Source organism: Oryzias melastigma, linkage group LG6 (assembly GCF_002922805.2).
Source record: "Oryzias melastigma strain HK-1 linkage group LG6, ASM292280v2, whole genome shotgun sequence".
NCBI lineage: Eukaryota > Metazoa > Chordata > Actinopteri > Beloniformes > Adrianichthyidae > Oryzias > Oryzias melastigma.
The window spans coordinates 31,263,778-31,286,382 of record NC_050517.1 but is presented as its reverse complement, the minus strand read 5'-3'; the positions used below and the strand labels follow the sequence as shown (position 1 = coordinate 31,286,382).

General features: G+C 36.7%; 1 protein-coding gene and 1 long non-coding RNA gene across 2 annotated transcripts in view; one reads left to right on the top strand and one right to left on the bottom strand.

The window, feature by feature from the left end:
* The window catches only part of cdh13 (cadherin 13, H-cadherin (heart)), a 431,031-nt gene that overhangs the window by 119,710 nt on the left and 288,716 nt on the right, over nt 1–22,605 (bottom strand). The window contains exon 9 of the mRNA XM_024281692.2: nt 1,715–1,855. Coding sequence (XP_024137460.1) covers nt 1,715–1,855 — 141 coding nt within the window. The remainder of the gene's footprint in view (nt 1–1,714; nt 1,856–22,605) is intronic.
* LOC112152244 lies at nt 18,948–20,278 on the top strand. The gene is made up of 3 exons (XR_002920263.1): nt 18,948–19,077; nt 19,688–19,794; nt 19,958–20,278. It is a non-coding gene; the product is annotated as an uncharacterized LOC112152244 (long non-coding RNA).

Genomic DNA, 22,605 nt, shown 5'->3' with positions numbered 1-22,605 from the left:
TCTTTCACCTGCAAATTTAAACCTTACAATCTGCATTGCAAAATCAGGAAGTCATCGTTGATGGTTTAAGGTGATCACCACAACACTACTTTGAGGAGGGGAGGGGGGCATTGCAGCAGAAGCTGAAAGTTCCAGGGATTCTAGTGTTAAAGTAAGTACAACTAGAAAAGTTCATATCCGCAATAATGTTAGAGTAAATACTTTCTGCTGAAAGTAGTCGCTAAAAATGCTGAAGCTTTTTGGTGACGCAATTTAATTGAATTGATGAAGGGATTTGTTGTAAATGCAAACGTTATTGCGGAATTTTTAATTTGCTAAAAGACTGCAAATTACCTTAAAGAACTATTAAATAGCACATAAGTTGACCTAAATTTCTCAAATATTTGTTATAAAATATTAAAAACATGCCTTTTTCGCAAAAAATATTGAGTTGTTTGCTTAAATATGAGCTAAACTCCAAATTAGCCATAAATTACTATGTCAACTAAATTAGTCAAAAGATTACCCTGTTGCTTAAATACTAGCTAATTCGAAAATTGTCTAAAATTTCTCAGCAAACTAAATTTGTCAAAAATGTTAGCCAGATGCTAAAAATTAAAATTAAACTCTAAGTTAGGCCAAACACCCCGTAGATAAGGAATTAGCAAACACGTTAGAGTGTTGCTAAAATATTAGCCAAACTCCATATTAGCATTAAAAACCTCAGTAGCTGCCAAATTAGCCAAAGAAGCTAGCTTGTTGCTTAAATATGAGCTAAACTCTAAAATAGCCAAAAATTCCTCTGTCAACTAAATTTGTCAAAAATGTTAGCTTGTTGCTAATACAGATGCTAAACTCCAAATTAGCATTAAAAAACCTCAGTAGATTCCAAATTAGCCCCAAAAAAGCTAGCCTGTTGCTTAAATACTGGCTAAACTCCAAAATAGCCTAAAATTACTCAGTAAACTAAATTAGTCAACAATGTTAGCTAGATGCTAAAATGGAAGCTAAACTCTAAATGATCCCAAAACACCCAGAAGATAGTGAATTAGACAAACACGTTCGCATGTTGCTAAAATATTAGCTAGACTCTCAATGTTTTGAAAACTATTATTAAAGATGAAAACATAGCCCATGGATATATTTAAAGGTTTGTTGCTAATCTATTTAAAATGCTGAAATTTGAAGACTTTCTCATTCGTTTCCTATGTGTCATATTCTGCTCAATATTTCAAAAACTATAAAGTTTCTGAATACCAAAAATACAAGCAGTGATGTTCTGAACGAACTAAACATTTTAATACTGAAATCTCTGACATATTGAGTTTTTACGTGCCAAAAAACGCACGGAAAGGAGCAGGAGAATCACTGTAGTGTGATTGCTGACTAAGCAATCACACAATTCAAGTGATAAACATACAAAGTATGAAAGTCAAAGGCTTGTTTGGTAACACTTTACTGATGGGGATGTCTGACACAAAATGTTGGGTTTATAGCTGCAGCCTTGGACCAGAACTCTATGACCAGAGGTGTGTTCTAACCATGTACGGTAATGTATGGCAGTGACCCTTAAAGACGCCTCGGAGAGCTCCCGTTTCTCCAGGAGTCTTCAGCGACTTTCATCGACCCCGAGCGGTAAACATGGTTTTTCTACATGACATCTGTTGGAGGTCCATATGACTGACGAGGGATTCAACGAGCAGAAGAAAAGAAAAGAAAAGCAGACATTTCTCACCAGTGGATGTGTGAACTCAGGGGCATGGTCGTTCTTATCGGTGATGGTGATGGTGGCCGTCGCTGTGCCGGTCAAGCCCACCTCACTTCCTGCCATGTCCTTGGCCACGATCTCTAGCTCATATGTTGTGGTGGGTAGAGTCTATGGAAAAGAAAACAGCAGCGGCATCATGAACAACACGTATGTGTACCATGTGTGTCGTGAAATGCAGCAGACTCTCAGATTTTCTGCACATCGGCACTGTAGGCAGCAGATATCAAGGTTACTAAGAAAATGAATTCCAGTGATCTTCTCTGAAACATGTTCTCATTAAATTATTAATGGCTTGAATTTCATAAAGAACTTGCCTTTATTTTTAGATAGAAAGACAGTTTTCCTTGAATGTAAATTCCACTTGTGAAAGTTAAACTGAAATGCATTTTTTGTGTTTGAAAGATGTCCTACAATTATCGTTGATGGTCTTTTCGATTCTGTCCTGACCATTGATTTGTCACTGAATTGGCCTTTGCCTATTTGCTGCTATACATGGAGATTGTGATTTTTGATTGTGCCTTTGTGCTAAAATCTATATAACTGAGCTTGTAAATGCTTGTCAACCAAGCCCAGAAAAGAGGGAGAAGAATGATGTTTAATGGCATGAATGACTGACAAAGATTAGCAACTTTACCTATTGAAACATCTCAAAGTTCTAAAAACAAAAAAAAAAAACAAACAAAAAAAAAACACCCTATACCACATTTTCAAATGAAACTACAACTTTTATTATTTTAGATTTGATAGATGGTAAATAATTAAAAATTTACCTTCAAATAGACAATTTCATAGAACTTTTAGAATAAGGCTCCAGCTAGCATCTTTAGCTAATACAAGAAACTTTAAACTTAAAAACATGGCATCAAATACACCTGCCAAACTGTAAAGATTCAAAACATACTGATAATAGCTTTATATAGTGTGGGAGGTTAATGTTTTGGGCAACAGCTCATTCATAACATCTGCTCTCTGCTGTATTTATGTCACTGAGCAGAAAGTTAGCGTTAGCGCTCCATTTTCTATCTGGGCTTTCTCCGGTCTGTGCGAACAAGAAAGAGGCTCAACACTGGCGGGACGGATTTAGAAAATTATATGCAATTCCTTTTTTTACCAAAAAAAAAAAAAATAGAATAAGTACGACCGACAACAACATTTAGCTTCTTAAAGTAGCTAGCTACATGCTACTTTGCCAGCACAGTAACCTGCATCTTAGACATACATTTTATGTGTTTCCCACCTGAATTTCCATCAGTTTTTGTGCTGGTTAAACGTAAATACGGACGAATAACTTCGGCCATGTTTTAAAACATCAAACATTCATAAAAACATACATCGAAGAACCAAGCTAGCATGCTAATCGCAAGTTGCTAGCACCAACTTTAGCGCACAGTTTACGGTTCCCAGCCTGATTTCTCTCTATTAAAATGATTCCTGTCCCCTGGTGTTTCCTCTCCATTGGATTATTTTGCTGTTGCGTTTTCTGCAGCTGACTACAAAACATTGCTCCCCCTTTTGTGGTTCTTTTTGTACTTATTTGGACCTTTTCCCTCCTTCACTCAGGAAGACTCGATGCATAGTAATGCTGTCTGTATTTCACGTGATTTCTAATCCAGTAATATCTATCAATGGTCCCGACTTCACATTTGGTTTGGACCGCTGCATCCTCTGGTCACTCAGACTGTTTACAACAAGCACCTGTGACTGACAGGCTCGTAATGGCACCAAGCTGCTGTGATTGTGGGATTGTGTTGAGGTATGCAGAGGTGCGGATGTGTCCTTATGTGCTTTAGAACATAACTGCAGCTAATCAGCTGTGAAATAGGGTCTTATTTCTCTGATTTGCTGCTTTCTTCTGCAATTTGTGTCTTGAGAGCGCAAGCTGGGGAGGACAGGTCAGGTGTGAGTATTGTGTTTACATGAAATCTCTGCAAATGGAGCCTTTTCATAACTATAGGCCTCACAAGTGTCATTCCTGACAAGATGACAAAGTCAATCATGAAGGAACATCTGCATCCATAACAACCACAATCTTATATTTATTTTTCTTACCTTTCGTGTACATTTAGAGTAAACATCTAAATGGTGACGATGAAAATGTAAAAAGGTAATAAGTACATAAATACAAGCTGCCAAAATAAATCATTTTTGATCTCTCCCTGTACTCTATAAAGACACACAATTTATATAAACGGCTAAAGTTTAATATCCAGATCAACCACAATGGCAACAGTCATAGTTTGGCCTAACAAAGATTTTATTGGTAACTCAAATAGGAGGATAAAATTAACATTTGTTTTTGTAGTTTCTTTGTCCTTAATGGTTTTTACAGCATCAAGAGTTGTTGACTTCAACAATCTTTCTAACCAAAAAAAAAACACAAAAACTGTGGGAATTTGTACAACTTCGTTGTGAAAAGTATAAAGTAAAAAAAAAATGTTTCTGGACTCATAATAGTTCCCTGTACATGTTTCCCAAATAGTTTTAGTGCAATTTTGCCATGTTTTTTGTGTTTTTGGATTGTTTCTCAGCTGTAGACAAGTGTCGATCAATCCCCTCCGTGACGTGTCTGTGCATCAGAATGGGTTCAGTTTGCCAAACTTACATCAATCTTCTCTCACCATCAGATCCTCGTTTTCATTTAATATACTGAGCCTATTCTCAATGAAAGTTTGACCTGTGAGTTAAAAAAAGAGGTATAAAAGTGTGAAAAAGGTGTATTTAAGCGTTTTTACCGCCTTAAAACGTCTATAATTTTTGTTAAAATCAATATTCATTTGTGGATTTTTTCTAGAGTTATTTTTAGAACATAACTCCTTCAATAAATGAGGGATCACTGTAATATGAAGAAATAACAACAGTTTTATCCTAGAATCTCTTAATGTAACAGATAATCACGCAGACACTTTAGTGAGGATGTGGTGTTTGTGTCTTTCGATACTTGTGTTGTCCCTTATTCATATTTCATTAACCTTCTTTTATCATTAAAAACTTAAACAGAACAATTCTGTGAAGTAGCTTTAATAAACAAGTAAAAATAGAGCAAATATAAACTAGGAAATCATATTTTCTTGTTAGGTAAGTGATAATTAATCATGTGAGAAAGTTTAGTGACTTTAGCTTTAACATCTTTAGAGCTATTGAACATTTTTGACCAAATTCCTGTCCTCATTTAGAATTCTTAAAAATAAATCATGACTTTCTTTAAGGATGAATTTGATGAGTGTTCATTCTGATATCATCATATTTTACATTTATTCATTTTTTTGTTTGTTTTTTTTTAAGATTATGTGCTCTTTTTTAAGTTCTTAAGACATCACATTTTCGGTTTTATTACCACAGTAGTTAATTTTCTTGACTGTTATTTCTCTGTCAGATAAATAAAACAGGCATATCAAAGGACAGCTCGGGTCCTAAGGAGTGAAATCACGGCGCTAGCATGTAGCAGTTAGCAGCTGCTGTTTAGCCATCTGTCTGCAGCATGAAGAGCTTCACATTAAAAAGAAAAAAATAATAAATACTGTCTTTTTCTGTTGGAATACCTTTAGAGGTTGTTGTTTGTGTTAGGACAAACCAATAAAGACACTTGCTGTCAGTTTAAAGCGTTTTTAAAAGTCTGAATCTGTGACCAGCTAGCTAGCTTAATTGATTTGTTGTTAGCCTTCTGCTTGAGTTGCTGCTCTTTTCTGCTGCGTTTTCTGGCAATGACATTTTGTGATCTTTTCATGATATGCAGACTTCTAGTGGAGTATTTATACAGAGTAATAAGATTGAAAACTAAAGTGCTGATCATAATCAAAATAAATGAAATATCCGATGCTGATCGGACAACAAAGTGATTCTGATCAAGTCATCAACCACATGATCGGATCGGGACATACCTAGTTCAGACACAAACTTCTATATATATATAATATATATCTTCTATCACCAAGCTCCATATATGTCAGGTAGGAATGACAAACAAATTTACTTTGTTATTCATCAGGGTTCAGTCAATATGCAGGAAGAAGAAAAAAAGTTCTGTTTACATTAAATATTATACTGTTCCTTCCTTAAATGTGCATCCAGACATCGTTTCAGCAGAGCGAGCGAGCAGGTGTTTCTACAGGAAGTTCGCCACACATGGTGATGACAAGTGCACACCTCACAACCGGCTTCTGCATGATCAAACACCGCAGACAGATGGTGCTCTGCGGACCTGCGAGTTTATTAAGCTCCTGCGCTTGATCACACACGAGTGCACACCCGCCAACTGTAAAACACACATGCACACCTGAGCTCAGGCGTGCATACCTGTACCCTCCAGCTGGAGGAAAGCAAGGCTCTGGGATGGCTACAGTCTCAGCGGTGTCTAAACACATTGAGCGTGGCCTCCTCCAGCGACAGGCAACATCTTAATAAGCATTTTCAGAGCCTCAACTCAATTATAAACTCCTCGGCTTTCCCAGGCCAAGAAGAGAGGTTCACATCCGCGCAGGCGGGGAGTTCTCCCTGCAGGCGTCGGGGAACTCGGTCTGCCTTCATGTTGATTGAGACACGACTGTCCGTCAGCTCCGTCGCTTTGAAGCCTCACATCATTTGTCTTGATTAAAACTGTCAGCACCCACACCTGCTCTGTCCGAGGAAATCATCTCCAAATCTGACAGAACGGCTTCATACGGTTTCTTAAGTAAAAAGATTATTTAAATCCAGATCAACCTGGTGAAGGAGATTATATTATTGTCACATTAAATGTCTGCCAGAAGCCTTCATTACATTAAAAAACACAAAATGTCACTAAATTCCACCTAAATATATCATTCATTGATATAAAACAGAACAAATTTACTTGTAGTTTTTCAGTATAGTTGCTTTTAGATCAGGGGTGGGACAACTTTTTGACTTTTAGGTTCTAAAATGTGACGGAAGTGCCAGACCGGGACCAGATGTGGGGAGTATTTTGGTAATCCACCCCAGAAGAGAACGAAATAACATTCAATCTGGATTAAAACATGCTTTCCTTTTGTTTAAAACTAATACAAAACAGTTTAAAACTGACTTTAATTCTCATTTTAGTGCCAATTGCACCAACAGTTTAGTGTTTTTCAGGGAAACCCTAAATTTAGAGAAATGATGCGTTCGTGTGTTGTTGGAATGATCGGAAAAAAGACTGTCCGACTCGGAAAACACACAGAAGCGTAAAAAAAAGAGAATTCTTCCAACACCAGAGAAATGCAGAATAACTTTCTGCACCTAGACAAAGGTCATTGTATTTATAATGTGCCATTTACAGGGAAAATAAAGCAAATAAGGATTATCATTATAATTTATTCCCATTTGGTGAACCAGATTAAATGTCTTAACGGGCCACATTTGGCCCGTAGTTTGTCCAATCCTGTTTTAGACAATAAATCTTGAACATTTTGTTGAGTGATTTGATCTTAAACATTGAATTTTAAGCACAAGCACAAAAAAAAGTTTAATTTACTTTATACATTCATTTTTGACAGTAACTGGTCTTATTTCAAGAATCAGACTTACTTCGTCTCATTTGGCTCATAAATTATGTATAATTATTGAGAAAAATAATCTTAAAATCTGTATTATTAAATTACCAGAGTAATCTATGTAAATACTAGAGTTTCTAGTTCATTTAAATATTTACTTTTTCCCTAAATATCCAGTCAGATGAATAGAATACAGAATATCTTTATTCTAAAGCCTTTTTCCCAGAACAAATCACAACATGCTTTAAAAAAGAAGCATCAAATTAATTCAAAACATAGAGAGGTGGCGGAGGCCCCGGGGAAGACCCAGGACACGCTGGAGAGACTATGTTTCTCGGCTGGCCTGGGAACGCCTCGGGGTCCCCCCAGAGGAGCTGGAGGAAGTGGCCGGGGAGAGGGAAGTCTGGGCATCTTTGCTTAGACTGCTGCCCCCGCGACCCGGTCCCGGATGAAGCGGAGGAAGATGGATGGATGGATGGACATAGAGAGATAATTCTATCCAATAAAAATTAATATTAATAACAATAATAAAAGCTAAAAACATAGTGAAATGAACAGAACAAGCTCTGAAATGACCTGAAAGCTCTCCTGAAATGGGATTTAAAACACCCAACCGAGTCAATCTGACATAGCGACAATGAGAGGGAGAATATTGTGTTTTTGGTGTTCTTGTGGCATTGTTTTAGGATGGAGGACATGTTTAAAATCATTCTAGATTTAAACTGCATCTCTGAGTATTTCTTTACTCAAATCGTGGTGAAACAAGAGCAGACAAAAACCTGCTGTTTACAGGAGCTCTCACAGCAAATGCAAACCCTTAAGAAGTAAGTCAATCAGTCTCACCGCATGGGCAGATTTTCTTTAAATAAGCTAAATAAATAAATACCCAAATTTTAGCTGCTAAGACATGCTTATTTTGTTATTAAAAACGTCATTTATAAAGATTCCTTTTCATGCAAAACAGAAAATAAGACAATTTTTCCTAAAATAGTCTTTTACTTTCTTAAGATTCCGCTTTTGCAGTGCAGTTATGACCCATTAACTGACATGGGCGGGCCGAATGCTTCCTGCTCTGCTCCATTCTGATGCATCTACAAATAGATCCATGAACGTCTTTGTTTTCCTGTGGCGGTCTGTGAGCTAGCAGGAGAGAGTGTAAACTAAAGGATGATGGGGTATCAGCAGAGAGTTACTTCCCCTCCAACAGTCTTGGCCAAAATTTAGAGGTGAATTTGTCATGAACTCCTAGAGAACAACACAGCTTTTTATTTTGGCCAAAAAAAGCATAATTATAATTAAAAGACGACTGAGAACGGTTTGAAAACAGATCAAAAGATGATCGGAGTGGGACCATAAAAGGGCAAGGCTTCAAAAAGAATTTAAGTAATCTTAAAAATTCAAACTTTACTAGATCTATTGGTAGATTTATCCAATTACAGCAAAGAAAAGCACATTGTATTCAAAATGCCCTAACTTGTTTTGACTTTTTTAGCACTATTTTATGAAGTAAAATAGTGTGAAGTAAAAGTGTATAAAAATAGCTGAATTCTTTCAAAAAAGGCTCCGCCCCTACAGGTGGATGAAAAGCTATAGATGGAGTCAAGCAAAGATTTATTCATTAACTTCTGATTCACCAGTAAAACATCAGTTTCCACATTGTGCCTGGAAAGGATTTCAGCAAAGACTGATCCACGTGAAGGCAGAGAGGACGACAGAGGGACATGCGGAGGGAAAGGTTAGTCGGAAAGGAGGGTGCAGCCTGACATCTGAACAGCACATTAACCGTCTGAATAGGTGTGATATTCCAATCAAATCGGTGGCGATCTCTTTGTTCAGTCTGACTCACAGCAGCAGAGCGCTGATGTTCTGCAGGCGTCTGTGCAAACGCAAAGACAAATGATGACAGCTTAGAGGAAAAAATCTAACAAGAGTTAAATGAAAAAGTGCCTGGTGGGTGTTTTTAAATGAGCAACATGAATTCTTTCACCTTTATGCCGACAGGAGCTTGATAGCTGTGTTGTTTTTCTTGCTTTGAGGGTGGAGAATTTCCTTTAAAAATGTACATTTTTGATCGACTAACGCACTGAAAACAGTGGATTTATTTTAGAGAATGCATGTTTTACTGTGAAGAATAAAAGTTTGTTCTAATAAAATAATATTTAAATTAATAAATAAACTAACATAAGGCCGTCTCTGGTTGCAGCATCGGGCATTTGATGTGTTCTTAAACGCACGTTTAGCACATGGTGTTCACACTGGGCGAGCAGGGAGGGGCTTATCGCAGGTGTCCATTACCTACAGTTGGAAGAGGCTTGATGCAACACGTCGGAGCGGTGCAAATCTCTGCAATCTTGCTCCAGGTTTTTTCTTTTGCAGCTCTATTCCGATTAATGAGAGACTTGGTGTCAGAGAATTCCAGCCGGGCAAAAGCCTCAATTATTAATTCCTCCTCTGTAATCAGTTTTAAACAGTTGGCACATTCATTAATTAAAGTGAACAATATCCAGACATCACTACCAATTCCAAGTCCCTGATTGGTCAACCTGGGTCAACTTTTAACGTACATTCAGTGGACAAACGTTTTGCATAAAGAGACCAAAAATGGTTGGAACAACTTGCGTCGCAATATGTGAACGTGACAATTTTAAAGCCGGAAATTTGCAAATCTGCAGCTTTACATTTATGTCTCACTCAAAGCAGCTTCTTGAACGCGTGTTGCTGAGGCTGGTGTGAACGTAGCTTTAAGTTCCACTCCAACTGAGGATGTAACGATTCTTCGAGAATTGGTAAAAGAACATTCAAATTTATCACACAGGTATCGGCAGGAGGGAGAATCTTAGCATTATTAAGATTTCCGCATAAATAAAAAAAAGTTTTTGTAGTTTTATGAGTTAAAGTTGAAGTCATTAGTTTTCACACACCTACATGTGTGAAATTTGTTCTTCGTGTTTGGCCCCTCCCTTGGGGGAGGGGTGAGCTGCAGACACAGCTGCGCTCGGGAACCATTTAGTGGTTTAACCCCCCAATCCAACCCCTTAATACTGAGTGTCGAGCGGGAAGGCACTGGGCCCCATTTTTAGAGTCTTTGGTATGACTGGATTTGAACTTATGACCTTCCAGTGTCAGGGCGGACACTCCACCACAAGGCCACTGAGCTGGAAATATTTTATGTTCAGCTGTAGAAGCTCTTTAGAAATACAATTCTGGTTTGTGGGCGGGACTATTGACACAGAACAACTCGCCCCGTCCCTGTCGCTGAGAGCTTTGTTTGCAGCCTCCTTTGTGAGTTTATAGCCTCAAGCTAGCATTAGCATCACATAAATAACAAGCAACAGACGTACAGTTCTGAGCCAGAATAACAATTCAGTGTTGAACGCTCATCATGTCTTGCACACCTGAGCGTGAGCGGACCAGGGTGCACGCCAGGGGAGGGAAGACTTTTGCACGTCCATTCCAGGATTAGTCTGAGCATTTTCAAGCATCTGGTTTTCAAGTGCTCCTGATTTGAATTAAGAAATATTCAGAAAGGTCGTTTTAACAGTAAATCGTTTATTAACCAGGGTCATCTACTATAAGACATGTTAGAAACACAAAAAAGACTATTTTCATTGGAACAGGACTTTAAGAAAGCCTCTTGGGTTGTTGTTTCATCATCCTATATTGGTGTATACTTATAATGTTAAAAGTATGCTAGCTTAAGGGCTTTAAAAGTACAAATATAAACTGACTTGGTTTTCTGGGCTCTCTGGTTTCCTCCCTAGTCAAAAGTCATGTTTAAAAGGGTTGACTGGTGACTGAAGGATTTCTGAATGAGTGTGAGTGGGTGGGTCCTGTGATGGGATAGGCTCCAGCAACACTGCACAGTATAATAGATGATGAATGAAGAGATAGCCTAACGATGACTTCACAGGCAAATACCAGAACACAGAGAAATTCTGAGATCCTTAATGACATTTTTGACTGAATTTGCTGTGAGAATAACGTTATTACTTCACTGATTTCATGAGCACTACCAACTGTTTGGACCATTCGGATCTCCATGTCGTAACAGTCTGTCAGAGACTTTCTGATCACACTCCTACTATGAACTCGGGGATCACTGGGCCAGTTTCCAGGCTTTCAGCCAGGGCCGTGCATGAGCAGTTTCTGAGTGTCTCATCTATTATCAGTCTATGCTGAGAAGCTTAATATTGATCTTTGACACATCATAAATACTCTCACCAACATTATTCATTTAACTTACTAGCCTTCCAGCTAAGAACGTCGCCTCCTCAGTAAAGAGCTTCTCCAAAACCCTTTTGAAAATGAGATGGCTCAGCACATGGAAGGCTTCAGATGTGATGTGAAATCTATTCACTGCATGTAAACTGAGCAGCATCCTTATAATAATTAAACAGTTTCATTTGTTTTTTAGGGATATTTCAGGATCATGTCAATAATCATCACAGCTATTTTCATTTCTGTCTGTTGTCCTCAACCTGTATAACATTTATTTGTTAAATGTTTAAGTTTCTGTCATGAAGAATCATCTCCTGCACATCTATACACCACCAGTTCTAGACAGTTTACAAATGCTTACTGGCTGAAGAAAAGAGGCAAAAAAAAAAAAAAACGACTTCTTTTGGATTTATTTAAAACTAATTTAGGTCAAAACATTGAAGAAAAGTCTTTTTTGTATATTTGCAAAACTGCAAACAGTTCATGTCAGAATTCACTTAAACTTTTCCTCAAAGGTTCCACCAGTTCTCCTCGTCATGGGCTTCACATCTGAATGTTTTTCTCTTATATTTCAGTACATACTGTCGTTATCTGTCCAATGCATTGACCACTGTCCAGATAATCCTGTTCCATGAACAAACTGAGGAGAGGTAGAATAAATATAACTTCTAAGAGTTTAAGAGTTCTTTTGGCAGTTTGGGAGTTTATTGCCATTTGTACAAGTTAAAGGTTCAGAAACAAGTTCATTGGAATTCTTCCAACAATACAGGATGATAAATAAAAATACAAATAGAAATGAGAAAGATGATATAAGAACATAGAAACATATGTTCTTTGCAGAGAGAGGCGTGATGCAGTAGTGACCGCATGTTATTGCACAAAGTCCCAACTTTTCATTATTGCACATTGTATTACTGTCATGTCACATTCTGTAACATATTTTATTTGTTTATTGTTCATTGTTCTCATTTAACTTGGTGTTCCGGCTGTTTTTACATCCAAGATTTCTCCATTTCTGGCCTAAAACATTTGAGTCATCAAGTAAAGAGCTTTCCAAGGGCCCACAGATCCTCTGGGAAAGCTCATTCCTATCGCTGCCTTCCAGAAGAAAGACGCATTAGCTAAAAAGATAAATACATAAAAACACTCTTTTGAAGTCAGGATAAAGTTTTTTGGTGCACTAACTCAAAACAATCTCAACATGTAACTTTATAAGCTACAAACAATCCTAAAAAAGGAATTTTATCTAAACTTTTCTTTCTTTTTTCCATCAGATTTGTTGGGATGAGCAGGCAGACGATGAAGATCATGTTCTCCTTCAGACTTCTCCGGTATGTTTGGGACATCATGTCTGAATCGTCATGTGAGAAGTTTCCTCTTGTTAACAGTTTGTGACACTGAAGAGTTAAAAAGTGAGTTTAGCAGCAACAGAGACACAAAGCTGAGACTTTTCTCCAACTCCTGCAAATTAAAGGTCAAACTCAGCCCACTGACTCCTCAGAAATGACCCACAATCCTTTGTTGCTGCGTTAGGTGACACTTCATTTGTGGCTAACAAGCTTTTCCCCTATTTGAGAATCAATCGTTTTATCTTAAATGAGAAAAAACAAAACGTTCACGAGTCTGTTCTGAACAGACCAAAACTTAAAAACCAGAAACAGCAGAAACATCCTCCTTTAAATTCTCGAACAAACCATTCCAGATTTGCTCCTGTTGAGTTGAAGTCGTTGCGTTTGTTTTGTCGGGGTTTTGCCAATGGGACGGAGTTTTATGTCCTTTGGGTTTTACAGCCTCTTTTATCACAAACTGGAAAGGCTTTCATTAACATGTGTGGAATCCAGATGGTACTTGGCCCAGCATATTGGACGATAACAACAGCTCAAGCATGTTGATGCGCCACTTTAATTTCATCGGTTTATTCCAACACATTTGCACAGACGTTCTTTTACAATAAAAGACTTCAGTCTCAAAAGTCTGTCCTCAGACTAAAAAATCCTCAACGTTTGAGGTGAGAAATCAAACTTGATGGAGAAAAAGTTGAACAAACAGAAGATCAAACAGATGAATGTATTACAAGTTACAGCCGAAAAAACAAAGTAAAATAAAAACGTTGCAGATCAGGTAAAACATTTACTCAGCTTTTCAATCTGCCACTGATTTCATTGGATATTCTGTAAAAACAGACGTATTTCTGTTTATTGTTTAGAAGATTATGTACTGTCTTCCCAGGAGTATTTATTCTCATAGAATGAAAAAAGAAAGGTTTATTTTTTATCCGACATTATTACTGAAATACTTCACAGGTTGCTGGCAGAGTCGAGTATTCTGTTTTTATGGACTCATAATTAATCAGCCTGACAAAAGCTAATTACAGTTGGGCTGTAGGCGCGTGAGACTTATCTAGGGCAACACATCCTAAACAAGCAGCCTATTTCTTTCATCAGAGTAAGTTAAGCATTCCTCCAGAGGAACGGCAGAGTAATACAGGAGGGGAAGCGGCGACAAACCAGGAGGAGCGTTGAGTCTGGGCTTTTTCTTCCCTTTTGTTTGCTTTTCTGAGTATTTTGACAGAAAGTGCTGAGTGAACCTGTTCAACCCGACGTTACAAAGAGTCAGAAACCTTTCGACAAAAAGAACTACAAAAGGAGAAAAAAATTCCTTTCCCTCAACAAGTTAAAAATCAGAATAAAAGATGTTTTTCTTTTACAAGAATCAGCCAGAGGAAGCAGGAAAATCAGTCTGTGAGATTTCTTAAAGTAAGTTGCGATGTTCTGTTGTTCCCACACAAATATAAGGCTGTCCAGATTCTTTCTCCACACTCTTTATAGCATGTTCGCCATTTTGTAGTGCTGTCCAAATCTGCAATTCCCAAACGGTGCACCCTAAATTTTCCCAGAAGTCTTAATGAAAAACCAGTGTGCATCAATGCTCACTATATTGGTGAATATAGGCAACATGCATTGTGTTTGAACTATTTCTGCCAAAAATAAGTAATTTTCAATAAACCATGCACATTTTCATCATCAGAACACATTTTATAACGTCAGTCTAGAACCGACCTCCGCAGCTTGTCTGTGTTTTGACCATGAAAATATCTGCCTTTAGAACCGCTATCTGAGCAATGAAGCTAGCGGCCGAGAACCGCTAGCTTCATAGAGAAATTTGAGCTATGTCTGAATTCCCTACTCACTATATACTGCGTTTGCCATTTTTATTGCTGTCCGAATCAACTAATTCCAAAATCAAGTGTACTAGAAATTTCCCAAAAGTCTTTGCGAAAAACTACCATGCATCGATGCTTACTAAATTAGCGAATATAGACCACAATGCATTGCTTTTGAACAATTTCAAACAAAAAATGTGTTTAAATGTAATTTCTGATCAAACATCCACATTTTCACCATCAGAACACAGTGGAGTCATTAATAAACGTTGTGAAATGTTCGTATGTATTCGATTTTCAGTGCGGGACATCATTGACGTCATATTTGGTGTTTATAAAAATGAAAGAAAAGTAGTGAACATCGTGTCCGAATTACCTTTAAAATCGAGGACACTATACAGTTCCGCACAATATAGTTTTTTAGTAGTTCGTGGTTAGTGAGGGAATTCAAACATAGCCTTGGTGTTTATGTTAGCCTGGGGGCGGAGCTGGCAGAACAGAGTCCTCCTGAAAGGGGCGGTTCTCACTCTGTGACATCAGCTCGTGAGAAACCACTCATTTCCGTAGGCTGGGAGGGGCTGGTCCTTAGAGTGCAGGTTTTTAGAGAATTACTCAGAAATACGTGAATGGATCAAAATACTACTTTGGGTTGTTTATAGTGAGGAATGAACATTATAATACACTTTAAAGGGAAGAATGTTAATTTTGCATGGTATACTTAGTTAAAGTGTAAAAAGAGATTTAATTCAGAAACTAAACAAAAATAGTTGGGTGAGATTTGTTTTCTTGAATTTTGAACCAAAAGCAAATTAAAACATTGGAGAAATTAACACTACATTAGACGTTTGTTTTTGCTGCAGAGAACAAGAAGTACCTGATGTATAAAAATGCCAACAGTGATGCTGCAAAGGCTCATGTCATGAATGAAAACAAAAATCCATATCATCTTCTGAGGTATGCTGCAATCATCTATCTTCCCCTCGTATTCTTAAGAGGTTCAAATAATGCCAGATTTATGATGCCCTTTTAACTCACTCATTGATTTTTGTGTTTATGATCTGCATTTTCAACCAGTTTGAGCGTAGCCTCCGGCATGTCCTTCCACACTGATTACGTCCCTCTTGTTGTTTTTGCTTTAAAACGATCAATAAGAACTACAAATACCATCAATTCATTCTCAAATTCTGTGTTGAGATCATCCTTGATGGCACACGGGGAAAACACATCCATGTATGGAATACAGATTCTTGGCTACATCATTAACTTCACTTGACATCTCATATGTAGAATTCCCAGGCTATTATCTTGACTTCACCATCCATCATTTCTACCACTAACCTCACTGCATGCAAATCAGTGAACGCCTAATAAACCATGGAAAGGATCCTGCCTCCATCTGAAGCAACTCGTGTAGCATTTCAGCAAAGGAGCGGGTCACGATGACTTTACTGTGTTCTGCTCAAATGAACCATTTATCATATTTGATCCATCAGAACGAGCCGTATGGAACCTTTCCTCACCCAGACAGAGAGAGCCAGAAGACATAAAAAGGCCTGAAGAGATGAAGATTTTCTATGAGAAGGACATCGTCCTTAAAATCTAAAGAAGTAAAAACACAAACCGATCCAAAAATGATAAAGATATAACTTCAAACAAATGGAATTCTATCTTATTTAATGCATGTCAGATAATACAGACACTTTTTGACTGTAATTATCACAGTTCTCAGAGTCAGTGAATGAACCGGGACTGAAGTCGATTTTGATTGGTCCTTTGGGTTAGCCCCGCCCCATCGCGCCACAACGAGACCAAAAGTTTTGAAACAGAAATTTTCAGATTAGAAAATGGGAAAAAAAGAGTCTAAATGGAAATTTTGAGTTTTGAAACCTAAAAAACCTAAAAAAAAAACAGAACATTGAAAATAAATGTATTTAACAATTGCATAACTTTGTAGACATTTCTTTTTGGCCAAATACCAATATTTTTTTCAATTTGTTTTATTTAAGTTTAAAATATTGGCCTCAAAATAGCTCCATAATTATCACAGTTCTCAGAGTCAGTGAATGCACCGGGACTCAAGTTACCACCCTCATCGATTTTGATTGGCCCTTTGGGTTAGCCCCGCCCACACCCGCCACAACGATACTAAAAGTTTTGAAACTGAAATTTTCCAATTTGAAAAGGAAAAAAAAGAGTTGAAAGTGAAAAAAAGATTTGAAACCAAAAAAAAACTTTTTCAAATTTAAATTTTGAGTTTTGAAACCTAAAAAACAGAACATGTGAAGCGGAAAATAATTACGTTTATTATAGAATACCAAAAAGTTTTGGACATTTTATAGTTTTTTGGCCAAACAACGAATTTTTTTTTCGATTGTTTTTAATTTGGATTTTAAATAATGTTAGCCTCAAAATAGCTCCATAAAATTGCCAGAAAAAAAAAACAAAAAAAAAAACAAAACGTAATAATATTCAAAATAAATAAACTTGATCTCTCAACATCACCCATGTCTTCCTACCATAGTAAATTATATATACAGTTTATGCTTCCATATAGCGATGAGGCAAAAAACTTTTGACAGAAGCTCCTCCCACAAAAATCTGGAGCATCAAGCTTCTGAAAACATTTTTGAACGGTCCAGCAGCAAATTTGACATGTGTCAAAATAGAGATCTGATACGTGAATCACGTTTGGTGAGACCCATTGACTGTATGTAGAGAACTGGACTGAGTGACCCCCCCCCNNNAACACTCCAATTAGAAAGTTTACGCTGTGTACACAATAACCGTTGTTGCTCTTAACATCTTCCTAATAATCCTATTTTTCTTCATAATATTTTGCTGTATAGCAAGTTACTCAAGTTATAAACCGACCAATCAGATGCTTCAGTAAAAGTGGGTGGTCTCACGTCGAACTGTTTCAAAGATTCTCCTGAGCTGCTTTCAGTGACAGGGGTGTGGCCTTCTTACATTGTCACTGCTGATTGGAGAGAAAGGTTACCATAGAAACGTTGACTCAGACCGACACCGACAAATCACTGTGTACTGAGGACGTCCGGTTCCAAAATGGCGACGAACATATCGTGGAAAAAATAGTGACTGAATTGATTTAATTTGATTGGAACAGGGAGCAAGTCATTCTCTCTGAATGATGCCGCACTGGCTTTGTCCAGTTCTCTATATACAGTCAATAGTGAGAACACTGTTCATGTTTTGTGAGAAATAAAGACATATTAAATATTTATTTGTCACAAAACGATGGCTTCACCTTTTTAAAACTAAAATTTAGGGTTTTTTTATTTTTTGTTGGATTATTAAAGTTATCAGAAAATATTGCTGCTGTATTTTGACAATATGTTGTTCTCCTTTAATGTTCACATCAATATTGCATCAATTAGCCTTGGTCCTTCAGCGCTCACTGGTTTTATAGCGAGCCCATAAAGCATGTTTCAGTGGTTGTGTGAGTCCACGGCTCCTGAAGGTGAATTTTTTGGGGGCTTTTCAGATTTGGCAGCTGCAGACTAAAAGCACTTCATTTAACACTCTCTTTCTAATGAGCTGAGCTGATTAAATCCTGGATAAAATACAGAACAAGTTTTTCTTTTCCTCACAGAAAACTGAAAACATGTTCAGTTCTGAGATTACAAAAAAAGAAAAGTTTTCTAAGCATTTAAACTAATTCAAATTGAAAAATTTGTGAAAAAAAAGATCATTTTTATTCTTCTGGTTCTGATCCTGCTTCAGCTCTGATTACCTGCCGCCTGCCCTGACCCCCGCCCAGACTCTGACACCTCTACTCTCCTCTTGGATGACCTCATGCTCGTGATTGACCTCTGCATGTCTGACCCTGATTCAGCTTTGTGGACTTTTAGCTGTGCTTCATTCCTGTCTGAACGAATAAACCTGCACAGGTGGAACCAGCTGTCTCCTGTTTGTTACAATAATAAGATTTTGAGTCACCAAAAGCTTCAGAATTTCTTTGTTTTTGAAATCTATATGAAAATAAAACTGTCCTCTACGAGCACGGCTCAGATAAAAAAAAAATTCTAGTAAATAAATGACTTTTCTTTTTTTGCAAATGTACGTGTTTTAAAGTCGTAGATTCATGATTTTTAAAATTAAAAAATTACTCCTTTAAATCACGTAAAATTACAAAAAAAAAAAGATCTAAAATGAGCCTGTCTTTTAAAATTTAGAAATATTCAACTTTATTTTCACAATTTAACATTTACAACTTTAAAGTTGTAATTATTTTTGTGTTTGTAAAATGGCCATAATACTCTATCGTGATTTACTGACTACCTTAATGTGTTCATCCAAACATAAGTCTGTATCCATGACAACAACCCGGTTTCTGGCCTGGTTGGTGGTTTTTAGGTGAATAGATTGAAGCTCTATAGTGACCTTCAACAATTTCTCTTTAGACTCCAGACAATAACCTCCATTTTGTTCTTTGTTTAGCTGAAGTAAGTTGTTATGCATTCAGTCATTAATGTTAATTTACGAAATGTTTTGTCTTCAGTTGGTCTGATCAGCAGATATCACTATATATATATATATATATGTGTGTGATTAAGTCTTAACTTAGCTTTAAAGGAACATTTTTATTTAGTCTTTTTGGCCATTAATGTCAGAAGAACTGATCCTCCTATAGCAAAATAATTGAGCTGATAAATCGTGACAAAACCCCACAGTGTCTCTACAATTAAAGACAGACACGCACACGTCTTTCTTCTCTGGAAACACAGACTTGACAAGTGGACGGCTGCCACGATTTCAGCTCTTCTGTAAAATGAACAAAATGAATAGTTGAAATAATTCACCTGGAAAGACACTTTGAAAAATAGAGAGCAATTCAACACGCACTCATGTGAAACAACTGCAATTTTCTCCAACTGCTGAGGCTAAAGCTCTTTGAGAGGGTTCTGCCGTTCCACGCTTCTTCCTGCATTGTACTTCTAACTCTGATATCAAATCTTTCTCTTCTTGCTAGAGAATTGTTACAGCAGCTGAAAACATGTCTTTGGTTTGATCGGGTCTTTTTGGGTTTTTTGCTGCCCTTGTTTTCCTTTTCAGAGCCGACACGTTCTGTTGGAATCACCTTCAGAACGCCATGTGAGACGGAAAAAGGATTACGGATCGTCATACTTCACACTCAAAGTTACCAGATTCTACATATGCAGGTAATCCGAGCCTAACTCGGCTTCCAGCGGCCCTAAAACAATGTGTCATTTCCCAGCATCCTTGGCGACTTCCAAAGACTGGCGTGTATCCATGACACATCGTTGTGAGGGTTCTTGTGAATTCTCCAAAACTGACAAACAATGCTCTGCAATGTGTTGGCAGTCAATCAGAGATCATCCACCTGGAGCGGAGCTGCAGCTGGAGGCGCCTGGAGACGCTCACGGGGACAATACAAACGGACGGGATGATGGCGGGATGATGGCGGCATGAGGGCGGGATGATGGCGGGATGGATAGATACACGCTTTTCACTGTAGGAGGAAGTATGATTCTAAATACATGTTTATGGAAATAGATATTGCTACAGTTGGATTGATAAAAGTCAACATAAGGAATGACTTTTGTTTGAGTAAATATGTGTGTAAATACAGTTATTCATGGACACAAAGAGTGAGATTTCATTCATAAACTGGTAAAAACTCTCTTTTATGTTTTAGTCGTTTTTAAAAAAGCTTTTCACTCTTAGTGCTTATAACATCCTGTCAAATGTCTTTTATATCTCCAACTTTTACCATTTGTTGAACGCTGATAGAAAGTCTTATTTTGAAGGACCTGATTTGAATTCTCAGCAGATACTGCTTCTTGAGGAGATCAAATGGTTTGTTCTTTTCTAACTGGGCGGATGTTGAATGTTGTCATCGGCTGCACTGCATACATGTGACAGACAATAATGTTACATTACTGTCCGGCTCTTTTATGTCCAGTTTTCTCAGAATGTCACAATATGTAATGTTGAGGGCCTCATCCATGTACAGAAAAAGGGCAAAGATAGTAAACTTCTTATTTAAAAAAAAAACAGAATTGTTGAGCAAATTCTTCTGAAAATCCCTTTAAACTGTGAATCTTTGACATAATTAAACAAAAGTGACGGTGAAGTCACTGAAGACGACGATCTCACTCATTACTGAGAGACTCAGTAGCTGACAGTAAATAACTTTTTTCAGAATAAAATTATTTTACAAAGTAAATAACTGCCTGTTGTAGAGGCACTTTTCTGTTTGTGAGCAGTTTTCCTTTAAATCTATTGTAAAAACTCTCTTTAAGAGTGAGTCTTCTCATTTTCTCCCGTTTCTACAATTTACAAATAAATATTATACTAAAAAAAATCACCATCTTAATTCTAGAAAAAAATGACTTGTTTTTAATTGAAACTGAGTAGAAACATGAATAGAAAACATGTCCAGGACCTTCTGAACTGGATAAATATTTAAAGTATACAAAAACGTGGTAACACTTACTAATAAGATTCCATAACGAGCTTTAATAACACATTAACAAACATAATTATTGTGTTTATAGGGTTTTAGTAAGACATAAGGCTTATTTTTGGTAAGAATTATTAATATCTAAAGTGAGACTTTTGTCTACAAAGATCATATTAATTAACAAATCTATGAACTATCATTGTCAACATTATATTGAGTGTTGTGTAGTACCTCATCTGAAGTGTTACCAAACATTGTAAGCAATAAAGTAATAATCATTAAATTATCTTAATAATAATAATAATTAAAATAATGATAATAAAAAATTAAGACAAAAAAACAGAATATATATAGGAGCTTGATCACAATTGCTTTGCGACTAAAATGTAGAAAATATATATTTTTAAATTAGATTGTTTCTCATATTTAAAAGAATACAAACAAAAATATTAATTCGGATTTACAGAACATTTGTGGAATAAAATGGCCCCAAAACATTGTAACTGGACTTGTAGCATCTCCAACAATACAAAGATAAAACATTAGACATGGTTTGACTCTTTTGTACATGTCATAAATGTAATAATCTCTGATGGTCTGAGGGGATTTATTAACATTTATTTGTGATTTTTGTGGTTATAACATTTTATAAACGTGTAAAATGTCATAGTATTTAGCCCAGCTACATCTAAAATATTCTTAAATTAAAATATTGTAGAAAGACATTTAGAAACGTCTTTCATGTTTTGTATGTAAAATGGTTCATTTTAAGGCTTACAAAACAAATAATAAAAAACATATTCAACATGCACTTTTTTATATCTAAAATCAAATCAATAACATTTTTACAACTAGTTTTAAGCTGAAACATTGTGGGCAGACTGATCAAATAGTGTATAAAGTGAAAAAGTGTAACCTTTAAAAAAAACATAAAAAACAAATCTAATTGTTGTCAAAGGAAGATTTAAATGTGATTTTAAATCTCTACAAACATACAGACTTGTTAAGAACTTTGGGAGTCTTCCCTTTGATTAACTTTCACTTAAAACGTTTGGACTGTTAAAAGAGAATTATCGAAGATCTTTACTTCCTTAATTTGTTTGAAAAAAAAAATAGTAAGCCGGTTTTACGAGCCAAGTGAAGTCTGGAGTCTGTTAGCTGCAGCCGAATCAGAGAATCTTCACGGGTTACTCTGATGTTTTATAAGAGTCACAATGACTCGTGTTTAAACATACCTGCAGCAATTAGTGGACAACAAGACTCTGTTGCCACAGATTGAATATAAAATCATTTTTTATTTATCAAACTTCACAGCAAATACAAGTTTGACAAATACAGAACCGACAAAAACTACAATAAAATCTGAGTTTTAAATAGAAGGACAAAAACCTAAAATCACAACGTTCTGTGATCGATCTGAAGTGACTTTTTTCATGTGGACAGAAAGCTGAGAGTCTGTTGAGGAAAAAGCAGAAACATTCAAAGAGAAAACAAATAAATAAATAACAAGACAAATTTCTGAGTAAAAAGCCCCACGAGCTTCTCT